Here is a 17,358-nt window from a genome sequence, read left to right on the forward strand (position 1 = left end):
ACAACACATTGCTAATACACACGGCTTTCAATTGTTTGTGCTTTACTTCATTTTAGAATGCCAATAACTTTGTATAGTGCAAGGAAAAAATTGAAGATTAGGATTTAATGTCCTGTCGACAAAGGGGTTGTTAGAGCACAAGCTCAAATTGATGGAAAGAGTGCAACAGAAATTGGCTGTTTTCTTTTCAAGGGAACCACCCCAATTTTTGCCTAAAGCACTACAAAACCTAAATCTGACTGGTTAGACAGAGATTTGAATTGCAGCACTCTTGTGAAAATCCAGCGTGCTAACCACTACACCACCTCGCTCAGTATCTTTATACAGTCTCCCTGTGCAGCTTCTTCCCATTTTTATTAATGCTCATACGATTCTTCATTTCTGTGTACCCTTTTCAGTTTTATTTCATTTTATTATCATTTTTATTTCATGTGAGCAATGTCTCATTACCAAATGATCATGTAATATATCTCTACATCAAGTGCATTGTAAATAAATACACTTATTAGTGATGATAATAATAACAAAACAATGTCACTGTGAATTTACTAATAATAAAAAGGGGACATAAAATGTAAAACCCATGATATATTGCTAGGAACTATTATGTTGGCTTGGTCCAAGGATGGATGCTGAGGAATAGGTGGGTGTTGAAACAGAGATCAAAATAATTAGAAACACACATAATATGCATGTGATGTTGTTTACTTAACTTTATTCTGAAAGTCCAAATAGTATTCCACACTAGTCCATTACACAGGCACATAACGGGTAAGCATACTAGTACTGCTGCTAAGGTTCCACAATTAGCCTGGCTGGTATCAGTGCGGCATCTTCTTAAGCAAGCTCGGTGCCACTACTCATGCTTGAGCAGAGGGTTTGTCTATTAGCTGGCTGTGCATTGGCAGGGCAGTCACATGTGTTACTGCCAACCTATAGGTGTTGACTGCCTGTTGTGGTGCCAGTAGTGTACAACACCACATATTCCATCATCACCTTGGAATAATATATGAAAAATTGTGGAAAAAAGTAATCAGGATGACTAGGTTGTTGACCCTCCTAAGACCCCATTAAAAGAACAAAATAAATTCCATTTATTCTGATAAATTGTTATAATAATAACAATTGATGTTAATTGCACCTTAGGTACTCCAGCAGAGAAGAGAATCTGCCCCACATATACAAATGGATATTCCAACATTACTTTAAGGTACCTAGTCTTTTTACAGTTGTGTGGTAGAAACAATAAGAAGTGGTAAGAATATAAATAAATGTAAAAGAGAGAATATAGAAACTGAAGAAGTTATAGTATGTGTTATAAAATTGGGATGGTTGTGGTCTCCGTGCAGAGGAAATAAACTGATGGAATGAATGAATAGTTTGTGAGACATTTTAGAATATTAAATTATCTAGGGGTAATGTAATTGAAGTTGGTTACAAACAGCTGGAGATTATGAGATATGGAGAAGTCTGAAGAAGCCTCTCTTCAAAAGAAGGAAAAAAATCTGCTGATTATATAAGGATTGCAAGAAACATGGACTAGTCTTCTATTATCCCCCCAGCCCTGACTTAACCATCAGCTATACATTTAATGAAAGAGAATATACAGAAATAAATATTAACAGCAGCACAACCAGAAAGAGAATTTTATCTTACCAGTTGCCAAAAGCAGAAAACACACACACACAGATGTGATGTTGGACTTAAATAAGTAATATAACAGGTTCTTTACTGTATCTGATTTGTTTTGCTTTTTACAGATGTGTGTAACTGTAAATGACCTTGAATATGTTCGACGATGGCTTGCCCCACTTGGCACTGAATTGCAGGCGGAAGTTGTATTAGAAGCAGTTGAAGCAGGCAGTGGAGGAAGCCAGCAGTGGCGTACTGCTTTATATAATATGCTGGATGGAGCTATTACACAGCTTGAAGCTCGTGCTCTACAGGTTATCAACAGAGTTGCTGCAAAGGCAAGATGAACAGTTTTCTTTTCCTATTTTTACTTCAGTAATGCTTTCTGTTTGCTTGTGTAAATTTTTCTCTCCATCTTAATGTCACTTTAGATGTGAGTTACAGTTTATGGTACATATAAGTTACGGTAATGATTAATATTACATGTGACAAGTGTGACAAGAGTGGTACTACGTTTAACAATTATACTTTGATTAGGAAACTGTATGTGTTTGATACTGATTCTCCACTTTGATAAGAAAATTTCAGGTTTGTTATTACTACTTTGTTCATTTATAATTAACTTTTTCCATCTTTTACTTTATTTATGTCTATTTTTATTATGGAAGAAAAGTATATCTGGTGCATTGCTTCTGCCAAGGAATGAGTTGTTTTATGTTTTCAAACATGCATAAAAATCTCCTTTCTATTATACTGGTATTACTAAGACATGTTCATAAGTCATGCTGCCCACCCCCAGTAGCTGAGTGGTCAGTGTGACAGAATGTCAATCCTAAAGGCCGGGGTTCGATTCCCGGCTGGGACGGAAATTTTTTCCACTCAGGGACTGGGTGTTGTGTTGTCCTAATTATCATCATGTTATCCCCATCAACACGCAAGTTGCCAAAGTGGCGTCAAATCGAAAGACTTGCACCCAGCGAATGCTCTACCCAACGGGAGGCCCTAATCATACAAATTTACATTTAATATAAGTCATGCTGTTCAGTTTTGTCCTACATCTTCATACCCAGTGCATTAACTGCATCATCAGTTTTAAATGACAAGGCATTACACCCAAATGAATTCACCCAAAAAAGTATTATGTTAATCAGCATGTTTTACATTTTTTATTAAAAAAATGAAAAAGAAAAAAAGAAAAACAAGTTATGGATGCAGTTAGGTCAGTGCTCCCGTACAATGATTGGATAGTGAAATTTCTTCCAGACTATTGCATCAATTTACACCAATAAAGTAAATTCAGAATTATTTCTTAGTTTATACAAAGTGCTTCATACTGTATAACATATTCATATTTATATTTTTATTTCTTTATTGGTGCTTTATATCATTATTTGATATATAGTTTATACATACAATATAGGACAGTGCAGTTTGAGATAGTTGTATGCGATAGATATACATAACATGTTTTTGCAACAGTTATTCAATACATGGTGTATACTAGAAACATTATGAAAACAACTTACATAATAGAGAGGAATAAATATGGTTAAGAATGTTCTATCAATAACATTAATTTCTGTGGTTTTCCAAAAACTCAGAAATATAATAGGAACAGTGATCAAGCAATGTAAACATATAAATTTGGTATCTGTTTCAAATAGGATGGTATATAATTACACGGCATGGTGCCAGTGATATACTCCTCCTTATCAAATCTTTTTATTTACTGTAATGACATATAGGTTATACCTGTGTCTTAGTGCAACACAAGTGAAAATCAGAGCTATGCTTGAAGATATTTTGTTCCTTTAATGTGCTTCCTTTTGTGAAGATTGGTGTTTTGTAAATACATAAAAATGACAGGGGCAGTATATTGAGATTTTTAAGCATTGGTCTACAGGAGCCTGTATTTCTCTTATATTATTATTATTCTGATAATCTTTTTCTGTGCCACTGATGTTTATATTTTGAGTGAAATGTTACAGCATGCATGAGTGTATTTAGTTTTTTCATTAGATTGCTCTAGTGTATCTCCTATTTCCTATTTGTTGAATACGTATATCTAAAAATTTTGTCTCATTTACTGCTGAGGCAGTTTTTCCATAAATGCTGCAGGGTGTTCTGTGTAATAGGGCATGATGACTACTTAACTACTAGGCAACTGGCAATGTGGAACTGTTTTGTGTAGTACAGTTTCAACACTTTACTGTAATCAACACTCATTTGCATAATATTGTCACATAGTAATCACAATCAAGGCCAAATCCAAAAGGTGAGTCATCACTGATTTACAGCAGTTAACACCGAAAACAGATTTCTTATGGACACCAGCATACAGATAGAACAGAACTGTCTTGTGGGTGGAGAGTGCTTCTGTTTGTACAAACATTAAATATTCCAGAGTATGCAAACATTAGAAATTTTGAGAACATTCCAGAAATGATAAATACTAAATAATAAATATCTGCTAATGATAGGGTTTGGGATGGTGACATGCAGCTTAGCAGCCAATCACACTAACAGCTATTTCACAATGCATGTGGCCCAGCTCACAGCAGTGCTTCCTCTCCCTAAGAAACAGTGACACAATTTCTAGAAATTGTCGAATGGGGAGCCCCTATCATCAGTCTGTGCCTCAGGACTGAAATAGGACTCAATTAGAGGGCACTGATGATCTCTCTGTCCTTTTGTCTTCTTGATAAAGGGTCATAATCCTTGACTCTGTATGTGACATCCAACAAGTGACAAGTGACAGCCCAAACTAGCATTTTAGTAACTTTTCCAAAAGTCCTCCTTTCCACACCGATACTAATACCAAGTTTCCCAGGCTGTATTTCTCTCGCCAGTACTTGGTGTTATTGAACTTGCACCTCTTATCCTGGGCATCTATGGACCACACAGAAACCAGCTGCCTAGCTTCTTCGTCCTGGTGCTGACATGTAGTTACCCTAAGTGTCACCTGGCTGACTAGGAACAGTGTATCCATTGTCATTTCAGCATTGGGACTGTGGAGCAGAAAGAACAATGTGAAATGTGTCATATATTGCTTAACTTTGATATATGCAAATGTTATGACCATCAGTATTGATTGTAGTCCAATATCTCTTATCAACATCAACATACACTGAGAGCATGTCTGCCAATTTCTTATTAAAGGGTTCTGTGAAGCCATTTATCTGTGGGTGGTAGGCCGTTGTTATCATGTGGGTGATCTTGCAATATAAATAAGATCAGATCAGAGACCATCAAACAGGGTCCTCCGTGTTTCAAAATGATATATTCTACAAGGAGTCTTGCAATTTCTCGAGCCTCAATAATGGCTTAGTGGCTAATCAATTAATGAAGTATGCCATCTTGTGCATAAACATGAGATTGACCAAAGTATAATAGCAAAGGTCAGAAGCTACAAGTACAGAGTCAAAATCTGCAATGGAAAATGTGGTTACTTCCAAACTTACCTTTTAAGTTAATTAGTTCCACAATATTTTAACTAATTTAATGAAAACATGAAATGCCAGTCTTTACAGTGACTGGTGTCATCATTTCAAATCTGTCTATTACTTCAAAATGTTTTACTAGTATGTACATCTACATCTACATGATTACTCTGTAATTTACAATTAAGTGCTGGCAGAGGGTTCATCAAGTCACCTTCAAATTATTTCTCTAACATCACACTCAAGAAAAGAATGCAGGAAAAAAATCAGCATTTAAATCTTTCTGTGTAAGCACTGAGTTCTCATATTAATATGATGATCACTCCTCTCTTTGTAGGTGGACAGCAACAAAAAATTTTTGCATTTGGAGGAGAAAGATGGTGATAGAAATTTCACAAGAAGGTCCTCCCACAATGAAACACACCTTTTTTATAAGGACTGCCAGTCTAGTTTGCATAACATACCTGTATCTCTCTCTCCCCAGTCTCATGATAGTACAAAATGAGATGCCCTTCTTTGAACTTTTTCAGTATCCATCCTCAATCCTATCTGAGGCACATCCCACACCCAGAGTACTCCGGAAGAGGATAGACAAACATATTGTACCCAGTCTCTGTAGTAGAATTTTGTAATTAAGCATAATTTATAATAAACAAAGTGTTAAGCCCATCTTTTACATTAGGCATGGGCAACCTTTGGTGACCAGCGGGCCAGGTTCACATACGTATTTCAGCTCGTAGGCCACATTGTCACATGACATGACAACAGTGCTCCTAACACATAAAGTCAAAACTAGTGGGTCTGTGGTGTTAATGTTTACATGGTAATGGATTGGTATGAATGACACCCCTTTCTCAACAAGCCATGCCCACCAATTATGACTCTAAAATAGCACTGTTGAATGTAAGTTTATATTCACCCGATCTTCACATTTTCATTTATTTGTGTGTCGTAAACAGTTTGTCTTTATGTATGACTTTTTGTGATAATTGGCTTAAAAATCCCATTGGAAAATCCTGCAACACTATTAGTAAAGAAACTATGCTCATGACATGTAAATAAATGAAATTATGTGAAGATGGGATGCCAGGCATCTTGAAATATCATTGGAGAAATAAATCCCTATAAAAATAACTGGTTGCAGCTAATTCTTTATAAATTACCCACATTTTCAACAGCTGCCATGTTCTAATGGATCCGCATTAGACAAGAATTAGTTGCTAGTGTTTATATGAGAATGAACTGTAAACATGTAAACAGAATGTGATTTGTCAAACTGATAATAATTGTCCTCACACACTCAGTTCATGTTGGTAATACTGAGAGTGTTTCGGATGGCATCAGTACTGTTCCTTGATATTTGTAGTAATAACAATAAGATAACACTCGCCCTCAGACGTTCATTATATTAACATATTGTCTATAGTATTCATCGTTTGAGGGCTTCCTGACTTCGATGTGAAATTTGTATCATTGCTAATGGTACGCATGAATCATATGTTGTTTACATGGCACGAAAAGGCTGGAATTCTCACATAAATGACTGGACAGTCGATAAAAAGACAGTACTCATGTGATGTGATAGCTGCACCTGTAATGCATAAGTTTGAAGACATCTGTGACATGCAGATTTGCAGATAATATATTTAGACTCACCCCTAAGCTTTTCAAGAGAACATGAATATTATCATACAAAGTGAAATACAAAAATTCGGCAATACAGCCAAAAGGAAACTCACCTGGCTTGACGGCAGATTGCCCAGCAAATAAGGTGGAATTTTGTCCATGACTGTGACAATACATGAGACCCCATCTTCAGATGTTTACATTTATTTTCACACCGTACTTTAACTCAATATCATTGTTCCTTAAATTCATCATGATAACCCATACCCCAAAACAAAAGTTTTGAAGATCATGTGATTGCATAGAAACCCATGTGAATCATGGAGACTTCTTCTAAATCCAATATGCTGGACACACGAATTTTGCCATCAGCCATTAGGAAAGCTGAAAAGTGACACTTAAAAAATATATAGACAGTGCTTTACTGCTTTTAAAAAATATTCAACAGCAGCTTAATGTAAGCTCTGAGTTTGAATTTTTAACACAAGATCGTTGATATCTGGATTTAGGTCATTGAAACTGAGTATTAAGGTATTTTCCAGGTTGTCTTCTGTTAACCTTGCATGTGTGTTGCATTTATTTGTTTTCATAAGAGAAAATAAAGTTGTTCACACTTACATATGCTTCCAAAAAGATAAATTTTCCTTCTTGCAGATAATCTCAGTTGCAGATATTTCTTTTCGGTCACATAAGTTTTATAAAATTTGACCAGGTTTATTTCTTCAAATTTAGGTTTTAAAGGCAAATCATCCTTAAGTTCAATAAGTTCTATTTGAAGGTTTTCTGTGGCCTTTTCTACATCACTAGTTATTGGATTAGCAAATATAGCAAACATGCTGTCTGCATTCCTGAAATCAGAAAACCTTGTGGTAAATTGCACTAATAATGATTTCAGCTCATGAGCATAAGTAACATAATTAACATTTTCATGAGTTGAGAATGTAGGAAAGTGGTAACAGTTTCCAGCTTTCATCTGCATTTCCCACAAGTGGCTCTTTGCCGGAAAAGGTTTCAGATGGCTGTGTAATTTGTGAATTAACTGCCCTCATTTCTGGAGTTTGTAATTTAAGTCATTTAAATGAGATGTGATGTCAACCATGAATGTGAAATCACAAATCCATTGGGGATCATTTATTTCAGCCAGTGGTTTCTCTTTGATAGCCATAAAATCTTCTATTCCTTGTCAAAGTTCATAGAAATGTTTTAGCATTTTGCACTTACTCAACCATCTCACTTCACAATGGTAAGCTAATTCTGCATATTCAGAGCACAGATCATACAAATGCTGATTGAATTGGTGGTGATTTAGTGTGTGGGACTTAATGAAATTGATGCCCATGGTAACCACATCCACGACATGTTTCATTTTAATTGATTTAGCACACAAATTTTGTTGGTGAATAATGCAGTGAAGAATTGCTAAACTTACTTTGTCAATATTTACTTCAAAAGATAAAATCTTTTTGTGAACTGACCATCGCAGGTGCCCCATCAGAAAAAACTCCAGTGAGTTGACTCCACTGCAGGTTGAAGGTTTCAAAGATTTTTTTCAACTTCATGAAAAACATCTTCACTAGTAGTGATTACTTCTAATATCTGTAATTCTGCCACTATTTTGAAATCCACATCTACACCACAAACAAAAATCACTAATTGAGCTGTGTCTAATGAATCAGTGCTCTTGTCCAAAGTAATGGAAAATGCTTTGAATGTGGCAGCACAGTCACACAAACTTTTTTTAATGTCAACAGCCATCATCTCAGTTCATCGTACCATGGTTTGTTGCAACAGAATTATTTGTTCAAATACTTTTTTTTTATCATGACACAGTACATCAGTGATGTCCAAGAGGCATTCCTTTTTGAATTTGCCTTCAGAAAAAAAGCTGTAATGACTTGGCAATGCTTCTGCTCATTATAAAACCAGCTTTAACCAAATTGTCACAGTGTGTCCTTGATATGGGAAACATTCGCTGTTGCTTTTCCAAATTGGAAATTAATAACGTAATTCTGTCTTTCCCTAGTTGCCCTGTAAGCTGTTGTACAGCAGTGTGTTTCATAGAAAAGTGCCTTTTCATGTTATATTCTTTCACAACAGGTAATGATTCACTACACAACAAGCAAACAGGTTTATTGTTGTACATCATGAAGAAGTAATCCTCAGTCCATTTCGTCTGGAATAGATGACATTCAGCATCTACTTTCATCTTCTTAACGCCAGACATTTTTTGAATAAACTCGATGCACAGAGACACTTGCATGAAATTGAGAAACAATTAGCACAGAACTTCATGTGCAAACTGACAGCAGAGAAGTAGCTTGTGCAGCAGCAGCTGCTGCTGTTGAAGTCAGTACATTTTGTGGGCAGTTGGTAATTTTAATGGCATTGTTTCCTACTACAAGCATTTGCACTCTATCAATGTGTACCCCAGACACAGGCAGGAAATAACGTGCACATTTGACTGCTGTGCTGCAGCAGCAGTAGGAGGCAGCTCTGTACTGCACTACACATGCAAGTTGCTAATGAGGTGTCAGCCACTTCTACAATGATAGCTGACGCAGCAACAGCCAGCCACTGAGGCCAGCACTTGCCTGTGTGGCTTCTCTTATCTTGAACATCTGCCATCCAGCACAGTCTGAGACTTGTCACCAGGCTGTGCTCTGTTTGGCCAGTCTTTAAGCAAGACTTTCACTGGTCTGCATCATGAGTTGCAAACCTGTGCCGAGCCTAGCTGAGCGTTGGCAGGAATACCCAAAAGTGCTTCTCGGGTGGAGTGCAGTGTGAGCAACTTGTCTTCTCCTGCAGATAACGTCCGCAGGCCAGATTGAAATCAATCACAGGGCAGATCCGGCCTGCAGGGTGCCGGTTGCCCATCCATGTTCTACATATTGCTTCAGCACTACTCATAGTTGAACAATCTGTATTCCTACATAAATTCACCCTTGGCTGGAAATCCTTCCAGCTCTTATTTAACTTCTGATTAAATCTCTCACTTAGTTCATCCCTTTCAGTTGTTCCATTTCTTCTGTTTCTTTCCTTTCATACTCTCTCTTTTTCTTTTTGTGCTGTGATCAACTGTTGAGTGTTGGTAAACCTGGGAACCAAGGAATCTTATCCTCTGTAAATACAAGGAACTTGGGAACAGAGGAACCAGTACCAACTGCTGAGGAAGTGGAGGCGGCCTTCAAGAAATTGAAGAATAAGAAGGCCCTGGGAATGGGTCTAATATGTTCACATGCTTGTAGTTAAGATTTGGAAGATGAAAGTATCCCTGAGATTGGAACATAGGTATCATATGCCAAATACACAAGAAAGGTGACACTGTGGTGTGCTCTAAATACTGGGGAATTTGCCTATTACCTACAGCTTATAAAATATCCTCCAACATCCTTTTTAATAGGCTTTCACCCTAAGTTGAAAATGCTGCTGGTGACTATCATTGTGGGTTTCATCGGGGAAGATCTGCTGTTGATCAGATCTTCACAATACAGCAAATACTAGAAAAATGCAAAGATTTTGGGATTGATACACATCATCTCTTTATAGCCTTCATATCAACCTGTGACAGTATTGACAGAAGAGAGCTGTATACAGCAATGGACGAGTTAAGCATTCCTAATAAACTGATTGCCTTAGTGAAAGCTACTATGGAAAACATCAAATTAAAATACATGATATATAATCAAGTCTGTGATCACAAACAATGGAAAAGATTGTAAGAGATGCAGGCATCAATACAATAGGAACTATCCTGTATAAATCTGTTCAGGTACCGGTATGTGCAGATGATAATTAATATAATTCCAAGAAAACCAAGATCAATGAAAGAAGCTGCTAGAAAGATGAACCTACAGATAAACAAAGGAAAAACTAAGTATATGCCTGTAGTGAAAAGGGACTATTCAAATGAGCCCTCATCCATAGAAATTGGTTCATATAAGTTTAATGACTTGTGTCAGAAGTAAACTGTAAGAATAATGTTGGCTCTGAAATTCAAAAATAAATACTATCCACCAATAAGTGCTACCATGGCCTCAGAAAATAAATAAGGCTGATGCTAACAAAAGGTGCTGAAACATGGAGATTAATGACACTTAATGAAAGGCAACTGGACATATTTGAAAGAAAGATCTTGAGACAAAATCTCGGTCCAGTGGAAGAAAATTGTGTCAACCACGGGCAGTAGGTACTGATAACAAATGACAGAATGCATAAGAAGATATTTAGTGCAGTGCCTGAGGGAACCTGGAGAGCAGGAAGATGAAAGCTAAGGTGGGAGAGAGGTGTCAGAGAGGACATGAGGAAAACTGGAATTCAGAATTGGAGGAGTTCAGCACCAAACAGGAAAGACTGGAATAATCTTCTACAGAAGGCAAAGACTTATGCTGATGATATGATGATGATGATGATGATTATGGTTTTAAACAAAACTAATTATATTTTTGCAGTCAGGTAGACTTAAATCTGGTCTAAATAAGAAATGGATATATTCAAGGCAACATTAAATATGTGGGTTACATAAAATCAGAACCAAAAATAACAGAAGAGAGAAAAAAAAATATTATTAGTAGGGGTGTAACTAGAGCAGACTAGATGCTCTGTTTCAAACTGCCCCTATACCAAAACTGTTAGCTTCAGTGTGAAGTTTTGTCTTAACATTCTTGTTATACAATGCTAGAACTGTAGGAGATGTTAGCACCTCCAAAAGAGCAAGGAAAGACATCTCCTGCACCTCATTTCAAGAAAATTTGGCATCTCCCTACAGTAGTTCTTGCAAGGGATGTCCCTTGGCACAAAAGTCTTTTATAAATCACTGGTACTACAGACACATTCTGAGAAAACTTCTCATATCATGATTGTGCTGAAGATTCATAACATCTGTGACTGTAATTATTTTGTCTCTGGATTAGAATGGACTCCATCACCATTAACAAAGAGCCATAAAATTTTTATTATGTGGACAATGAAGCAAGGTGTCCATTGTATGCTCAAAGGTAGCTGGACCATAATAGAATCCAAGCAGCATAACTTTGAACTCATAGAGGCCATCATGTGTTGTGAATGCAGTCTTTTCCTGGTGAGCTTCACCATTCTCAATTTGCCAGTAGCCTTCTGCTTGTCCATAGTTGAGAAATATTGTGCTCCTATCAAGCAATCAAGGGTGTTGGCCATCTTTCTCTCTCACAAGGTCCACAGGAGAGGATCAAGGATTATCTGAAAGTTCGATGGTGTCACCATAAAGCATCTTCTCCATGTCTTCCCAGATTCTCTGTCATTCAGTTGGTGACATTCTAAACTAGTGTTTGTAAATTGGTGGTTTATCCATGGTGTTGATATTATGCTTTACCATAGGCTTCTTGGTCTGTCATCCCCCCCGGTCCAGATTTGAAAGCATCAGAAAATTGGTGCAGAATGGCTAACACTAGCTGACATTGCTTCTGAGTTAGGTCAGATCCTATTGGCATGTTGATAGTAGCTTACTCCACTGACTTGTCTGTAGTTGTAGCGAAGTATGATTCTTCATCAATGGCACTGAGCTTGTAGTCTACCCCCTCCTTCCTAATTCCATCTATTATACCTCTCCCTTTTTCCCCCTAAGGTAAGTCTTTCCGCTCCCAGTATTGGAGTGACTCCTTACCCTCTCCATTAAAACCCACATCCTTTCGTCTTTCCCTCTCCTTCCCTCTTTCCTGATGAAGCAACCGTGGGTTGTGAAAGCTTGAAATTTGTGTGTGTGTTTGTGTGTTTTTTATTGTCTCCTATCAACATACCAACACTTTCGTTTGGTAAGTAACTGCATCTTTATTTTTAGATATATTGTCCACATTAGTCTTTTATGAAGGTATGCATGGAGCAGAGATTACAAGAAACTTTCTAGTTTACTTAGCTCATCATGTAGAGTTGACTCCAGTTCTTCTTGTCTAGGAGTCTGATTCTTGAAGCTGAAAATGTCACATTTAAGGTCCTCACAGTTGGATTGATCTAAATAAATTTGAAGATTGGTGTTGCAGAACTTTTTTGTATGTTAATGTATTTTCTCAGATTTTAGTATAGCATATAGTCTTTTAATTTTTCACATTAACAAAGCCAAAATTACATTGTTTGCACAAATACAAAAATACATCTGGTCGCAACAGAGGCATGCTTACTGCTCTCACACTCACACCATATTCCAAAGGGTTCACTATTTTTCTTAACAAATAAATTTCTGCACATTTCAGTTACATTATTAATTTCAATTATTATTTCATAAATGAATCCAGAAATAAACATAGTAACCAGTACAGTATTGTGTAATTAATAATAGAAATAGTTAGTAATTTCAAATGTTTCCAAAAAAGTAATTTTAACTGTACATTCAGAACTAGTACTTCTTGATTATAACATCAAGACTAAAACATTTTATAAAGTAATTCATTTTTGTAAATTTTAGCTTGAAATACAACATACTGTGCATAAAATTATATGAAAGTTTTCAGAAAAGCAACTGTGATAATATTGACCTTCTCTAAAATTCGAAAAATAATTCTGGTATTGACAACTACTTTTGAGGAAAAGTAATGCTACAGGAGGGTGTCCTGTTACAAGCTACACACCAGGGGCTGGTGTGGCTGTTCCCAAGCACATACCTTTAGGAATGAGTTTAGCCTGAGTAGATTTCTTTTTTTTAACCTGAATAGCTTTTTGCAATTGATGAAAGCTCCACAGTTTAATTGAGCATCTTGATTGACAACTGGAACTTACGGTTACTGTAGTAGATTTGTCAGTCGGGAGCTCTGATCTTCCCCAGATTATGACTGTGCATGATGCATGCAAGGAGTTCCACCTGAGAATAATGCTATGACCACATTATCTTGAAGAGACAATATCAAAGGACTGTGTTCTTTCATTGATGTTATTCTTGCAACACATGTTCAAGTTTCCTGGATGTATTTCATGTTTGTGACCTTCAGCTCAATCTTTTGTTACTGAACATAGTCTTCTTCATTTGGCAATGATAAGCATTCAACATTATAGGAAAAGAAGCCCCTGTATTGACTAGTACCTGTACTAGTACCTGTGTGGCCTTTGAAAATGCCATTGATGAGATTTCCTGGTGTCTTGGTGACCATTGTTCATGGAGGATTTTCATCTGTGATGTCCTCAGCTCCATAGATGGTCGCCTCAGTTTTCCTCAAGTCAGTGGCTAAGTGAGTGGTTGCTACCTCTGTATGGTGATGGAAAATGGTTATGTAAAATTGGTGAGCACCGTAATCCAGGTTGATTTTAATCATCTATAGGTGACAGGTATGAATAGAACTGTTGTGATAGTTGATCTCTTGTGGTGTGATAGTGATCAAGCACTTGCCGTCTTTCTCTGCAGTAGCGTACAGTGTATTCATGGCCCCACAGTGGAAAGATACCAGCATGTTATCCTTCATCCTCCAAATATCTGTTCTTCTATGGGTTTGTTGCACTTGGCAGAAGAGTTAGATATACCTGTGTTTGTCAGATGGTGGAATATAATTTTGCAGCTGCTGCATAAGTACAAGTTAGTCAAGTTCATTCTTCATGATTCATTCAACAGGTGGTGGAGATTAATGCTGAATATCAATACATTTCTTCTTCAACATTCTCTATTATCTCCCGATATCTCGAGTTGACATTCAAGGCTTCTATCTCTTGCATACCCTGTCAGATATTTCTAGCTGCTATAAATTGCTGTTTCTTTTCTCATACTACTTGTCATATGAGAGAGGCGAGATCATGGTGGCCCCCCACAACAGCAGTAGAGACCACATTCAGGAGTTGAACATAGCATTTCCTCAATGCCCTGGCAGCTCCTGATCAAATGTGCAGTTTCTGTAACATCCCTTACCAAAAGGGCTTAGTACAAGTTTTCTGTGACTACTTTCATGAAATATGTGATTTTGTCAGCTTCTGTCATATTCGGTTTCACAGTGAGGTATAGTGAAAAAACATTCTGAATGTGAAATTATACCCTGTTCTTCAGTTGTTCTTCCACTTCTTCATTTCAACCTGGAGTTTGTCCCAGCTATTGAGCTTCTCTATTTCATTGTTGAAGCACTGCTAGGTTGTGCCGTTCAAGAAGGAACACATTTGCCAAAAACATCATGTGATCCCACCTGTTGTATTTGGTAACTTGGTCAAATCTCCTCATCCATTTCATCAGGTTCTGATCAACATCTCTGGAATACACTGATGGGTGCCTGATGTTGACTGATGTTTTGGCATACATTGGTCTCCTGAATACACATGGACCTTGGGAACAATGTACTGCTTGTATTCCAGTTCTTGTTTGTGTATGTGAATGCTTTTGCATTACCCAACTGGAACCAATGAAGAAAATTTTGAACTGCTAGGTTTCTCCACCAGACAATGTCATGTCATAACCAGAATCAAGTCCAAATCCAAAAGTAGGATCATCAGTTAAGTACAACACTTAGAACTGAAAGCAATTTTAATACAGACATCAATGCACAGCTGCCTCCTGGTTAGAGAGTGCTACTGTTTACACAAACATAGGCTATTCCAGAATATGCAAATAGTACAAACGTGAGAAATTTTGAGAACCTTCCAGAAATTTTAAATACTAAATAACAAAAATTTACATGTGATCACATTTTTAATGGAAGCCCACAGCACACTAGACAGCAATCCTAATTCCTACTCACATTCCATGCAGCACACCTTCTACATCTACATCTACATGACTACTCTGTAATTCACATTTAAGTGCTTGGCAGAGGGTTCATTGAACCACAATCATACTATCTCTCTACCATTCCACTCCCGAACAGCGCGTGGGAAAAACGAACAGCGCGTGGGAAAAACGAACACCTAAACCTTTCTGTTCGAGCTCTGATTTCTCTTATTTTATTTTGATGATCATTCCTACCTATGTAGGTTGGGCTCAACAAAATATTTTCGCATTCGGAAGAGAAAATTGGTGACTGAAATTTCGTAAATAGATCTCGCCGCCACGAAAAAAAGTCTTTGCTGTAATGACTTCCATCCCAACTCGCGTATCATATCTGCCACACTCTCTCCCCTATTACGTGATAATACAAAACAAGCTGCCCTTTTCTGCACCCTTTCGATGTCCTCCGTCAATCCCACCTGGTAAGAATCCCACACCGCGCAGCATTATTCTAACAGAGGACGAACGAGTGTAGTGTAAGCTGTCTCTTTAGTGGACTTGTTGCATCTTCTAAGTGTCCTGCCAATGAAACACAACCTTTGGCTCGCCTTCCCCACAATATTATCTATGTGGTCTTTCCAACTGAAGTTGTTCGTAATTTTAACACCCAGATACTTAGTTGAATTGACAGCTTTGAGAATTGTACTATTTATCAAGTAATCGAATTCCAACGGATTTCTTTTGGAACTCATATGGATCACCTCACACTTTTCGTTATTTAGCGTCAACTGCCACCTGCCACACCATACAGCAATCTTTTCTAAATCGCTTTGCAACTGATACTGGTCTTCAGATGACCTTACTAGATGGTAAATTACATCATCTGCTAACAACCTAAGAGAACTGCTCAGATTGTCACCCAGATCATTTATATAGATCAGGAACAGCAGAGGTCCCAGGACGCTTCCCTGGGGAACACTTGATATCACTTCAGTTTTACTCGATGATTTGTCGTCTATTAATACGAACTGCGACCTTCCTGACAGGAAGTCACGAATCCAGTCACACAACTGAGACGATACCCCATAGGCCTGCAGCTTGATTAGAAGTCACTTGTGAGGAACGGTGTCAAAAGCTTTCTGGAAATCTAGAAATACGGAATCAACTTGAGATCCCCTGTCGATAGCGGCCATTACTTCGTGCAAATAAAGAGCTAGCTGCGTTTCACAAGAACGATGTTTCCTGAAACCATGCTGACTACGTATCAATAGATCGTTCCCTTCGAGGTGATTCATAATGTTTGAATACAGTATATGCTCCAAAACCCTACTGCAAACCGACGTCAATGATATAGGTCTGTAGTTAGATGGATTACTCCTACCACCCTTCTTAAACACTGGTGCGACCTGCGCAATTTTCCAATCTGTAGGTACAGATCTATCGGTGAGCGTAATCTGAAAGGAACCTAATCGGTATACAATCTGGACTTGAAGACTTGCCAGTATCAAGCGATTTGAGTTGCTCCGCAACCCCTAAGGTATCTACTTCTAAGAAACTCATGCTAGCAGCTGTTCATGTTTCAAATTCTGGAATATTCCATTCATCTTCCCTGGTGAAGGAATTTCGAAAACTGCTTTCAATAACTCCGCTTTAGCGGCACAGTCATCGGTAACAGTACCATCGGCACTACGCAGCAAAGGTATTGATTGTGTCTTGCCGCTTGTGTACTTTACATACGACCAGAATTTCTTTGTATTTTCTAACAAATTTCGAGATAATGTTTCATTGTGGAACCTATCAAAGGCATCTCGAATTGAAGTTCGTGCCAAATTTTGCGCGTCTGTAAATTTTAGCCAATCTTCAGCATTTCGCGTTCTTCTGAACTTCGCATGCTTTTTCCATTGCCTCTGCAACAGCGTTTGGACCTGTTTTGTGTACCACGGGGGATCAGTTCCATATCTTACCAATTTATGAGGTGTGAATCTCTCAATTGCTGTTGCTACTATATCTTTGAAGTTG

At 37.6% G+C, this 17,358-nt stretch overlaps 1 protein-coding gene across 1 annotated transcript in view; it reads left to right on the forward strand.

Moving 5' to 3' along the window:
* Positions 1–17,358, forward strand: part of LOC126252422 (BAI1-associated protein 3) — a 503,482-nt gene that overhangs the window by 394,832 nt on the left and 91,292 nt on the right. Inside the window, exon 19 of the mRNA XM_049953312.1 lies at positions 1,761–1,970. Coding sequence (XP_049809269.1) covers positions 1,761–1,970 — 210 coding nt within the window. The remainder of the gene's footprint in view (positions 1–1,760; positions 1,971–17,358) is intronic.

The sequence above is a fragment of the Schistocerca nitens genome, chromosome 4, assembly GCF_023898315.1.
Source record: "Schistocerca nitens isolate TAMUIC-IGC-003100 chromosome 4, iqSchNite1.1, whole genome shotgun sequence".
NCBI classification, from domain to species: domain Eukaryota; kingdom Metazoa; phylum Arthropoda; class Insecta; order Orthoptera; family Acrididae; genus Schistocerca; species Schistocerca nitens.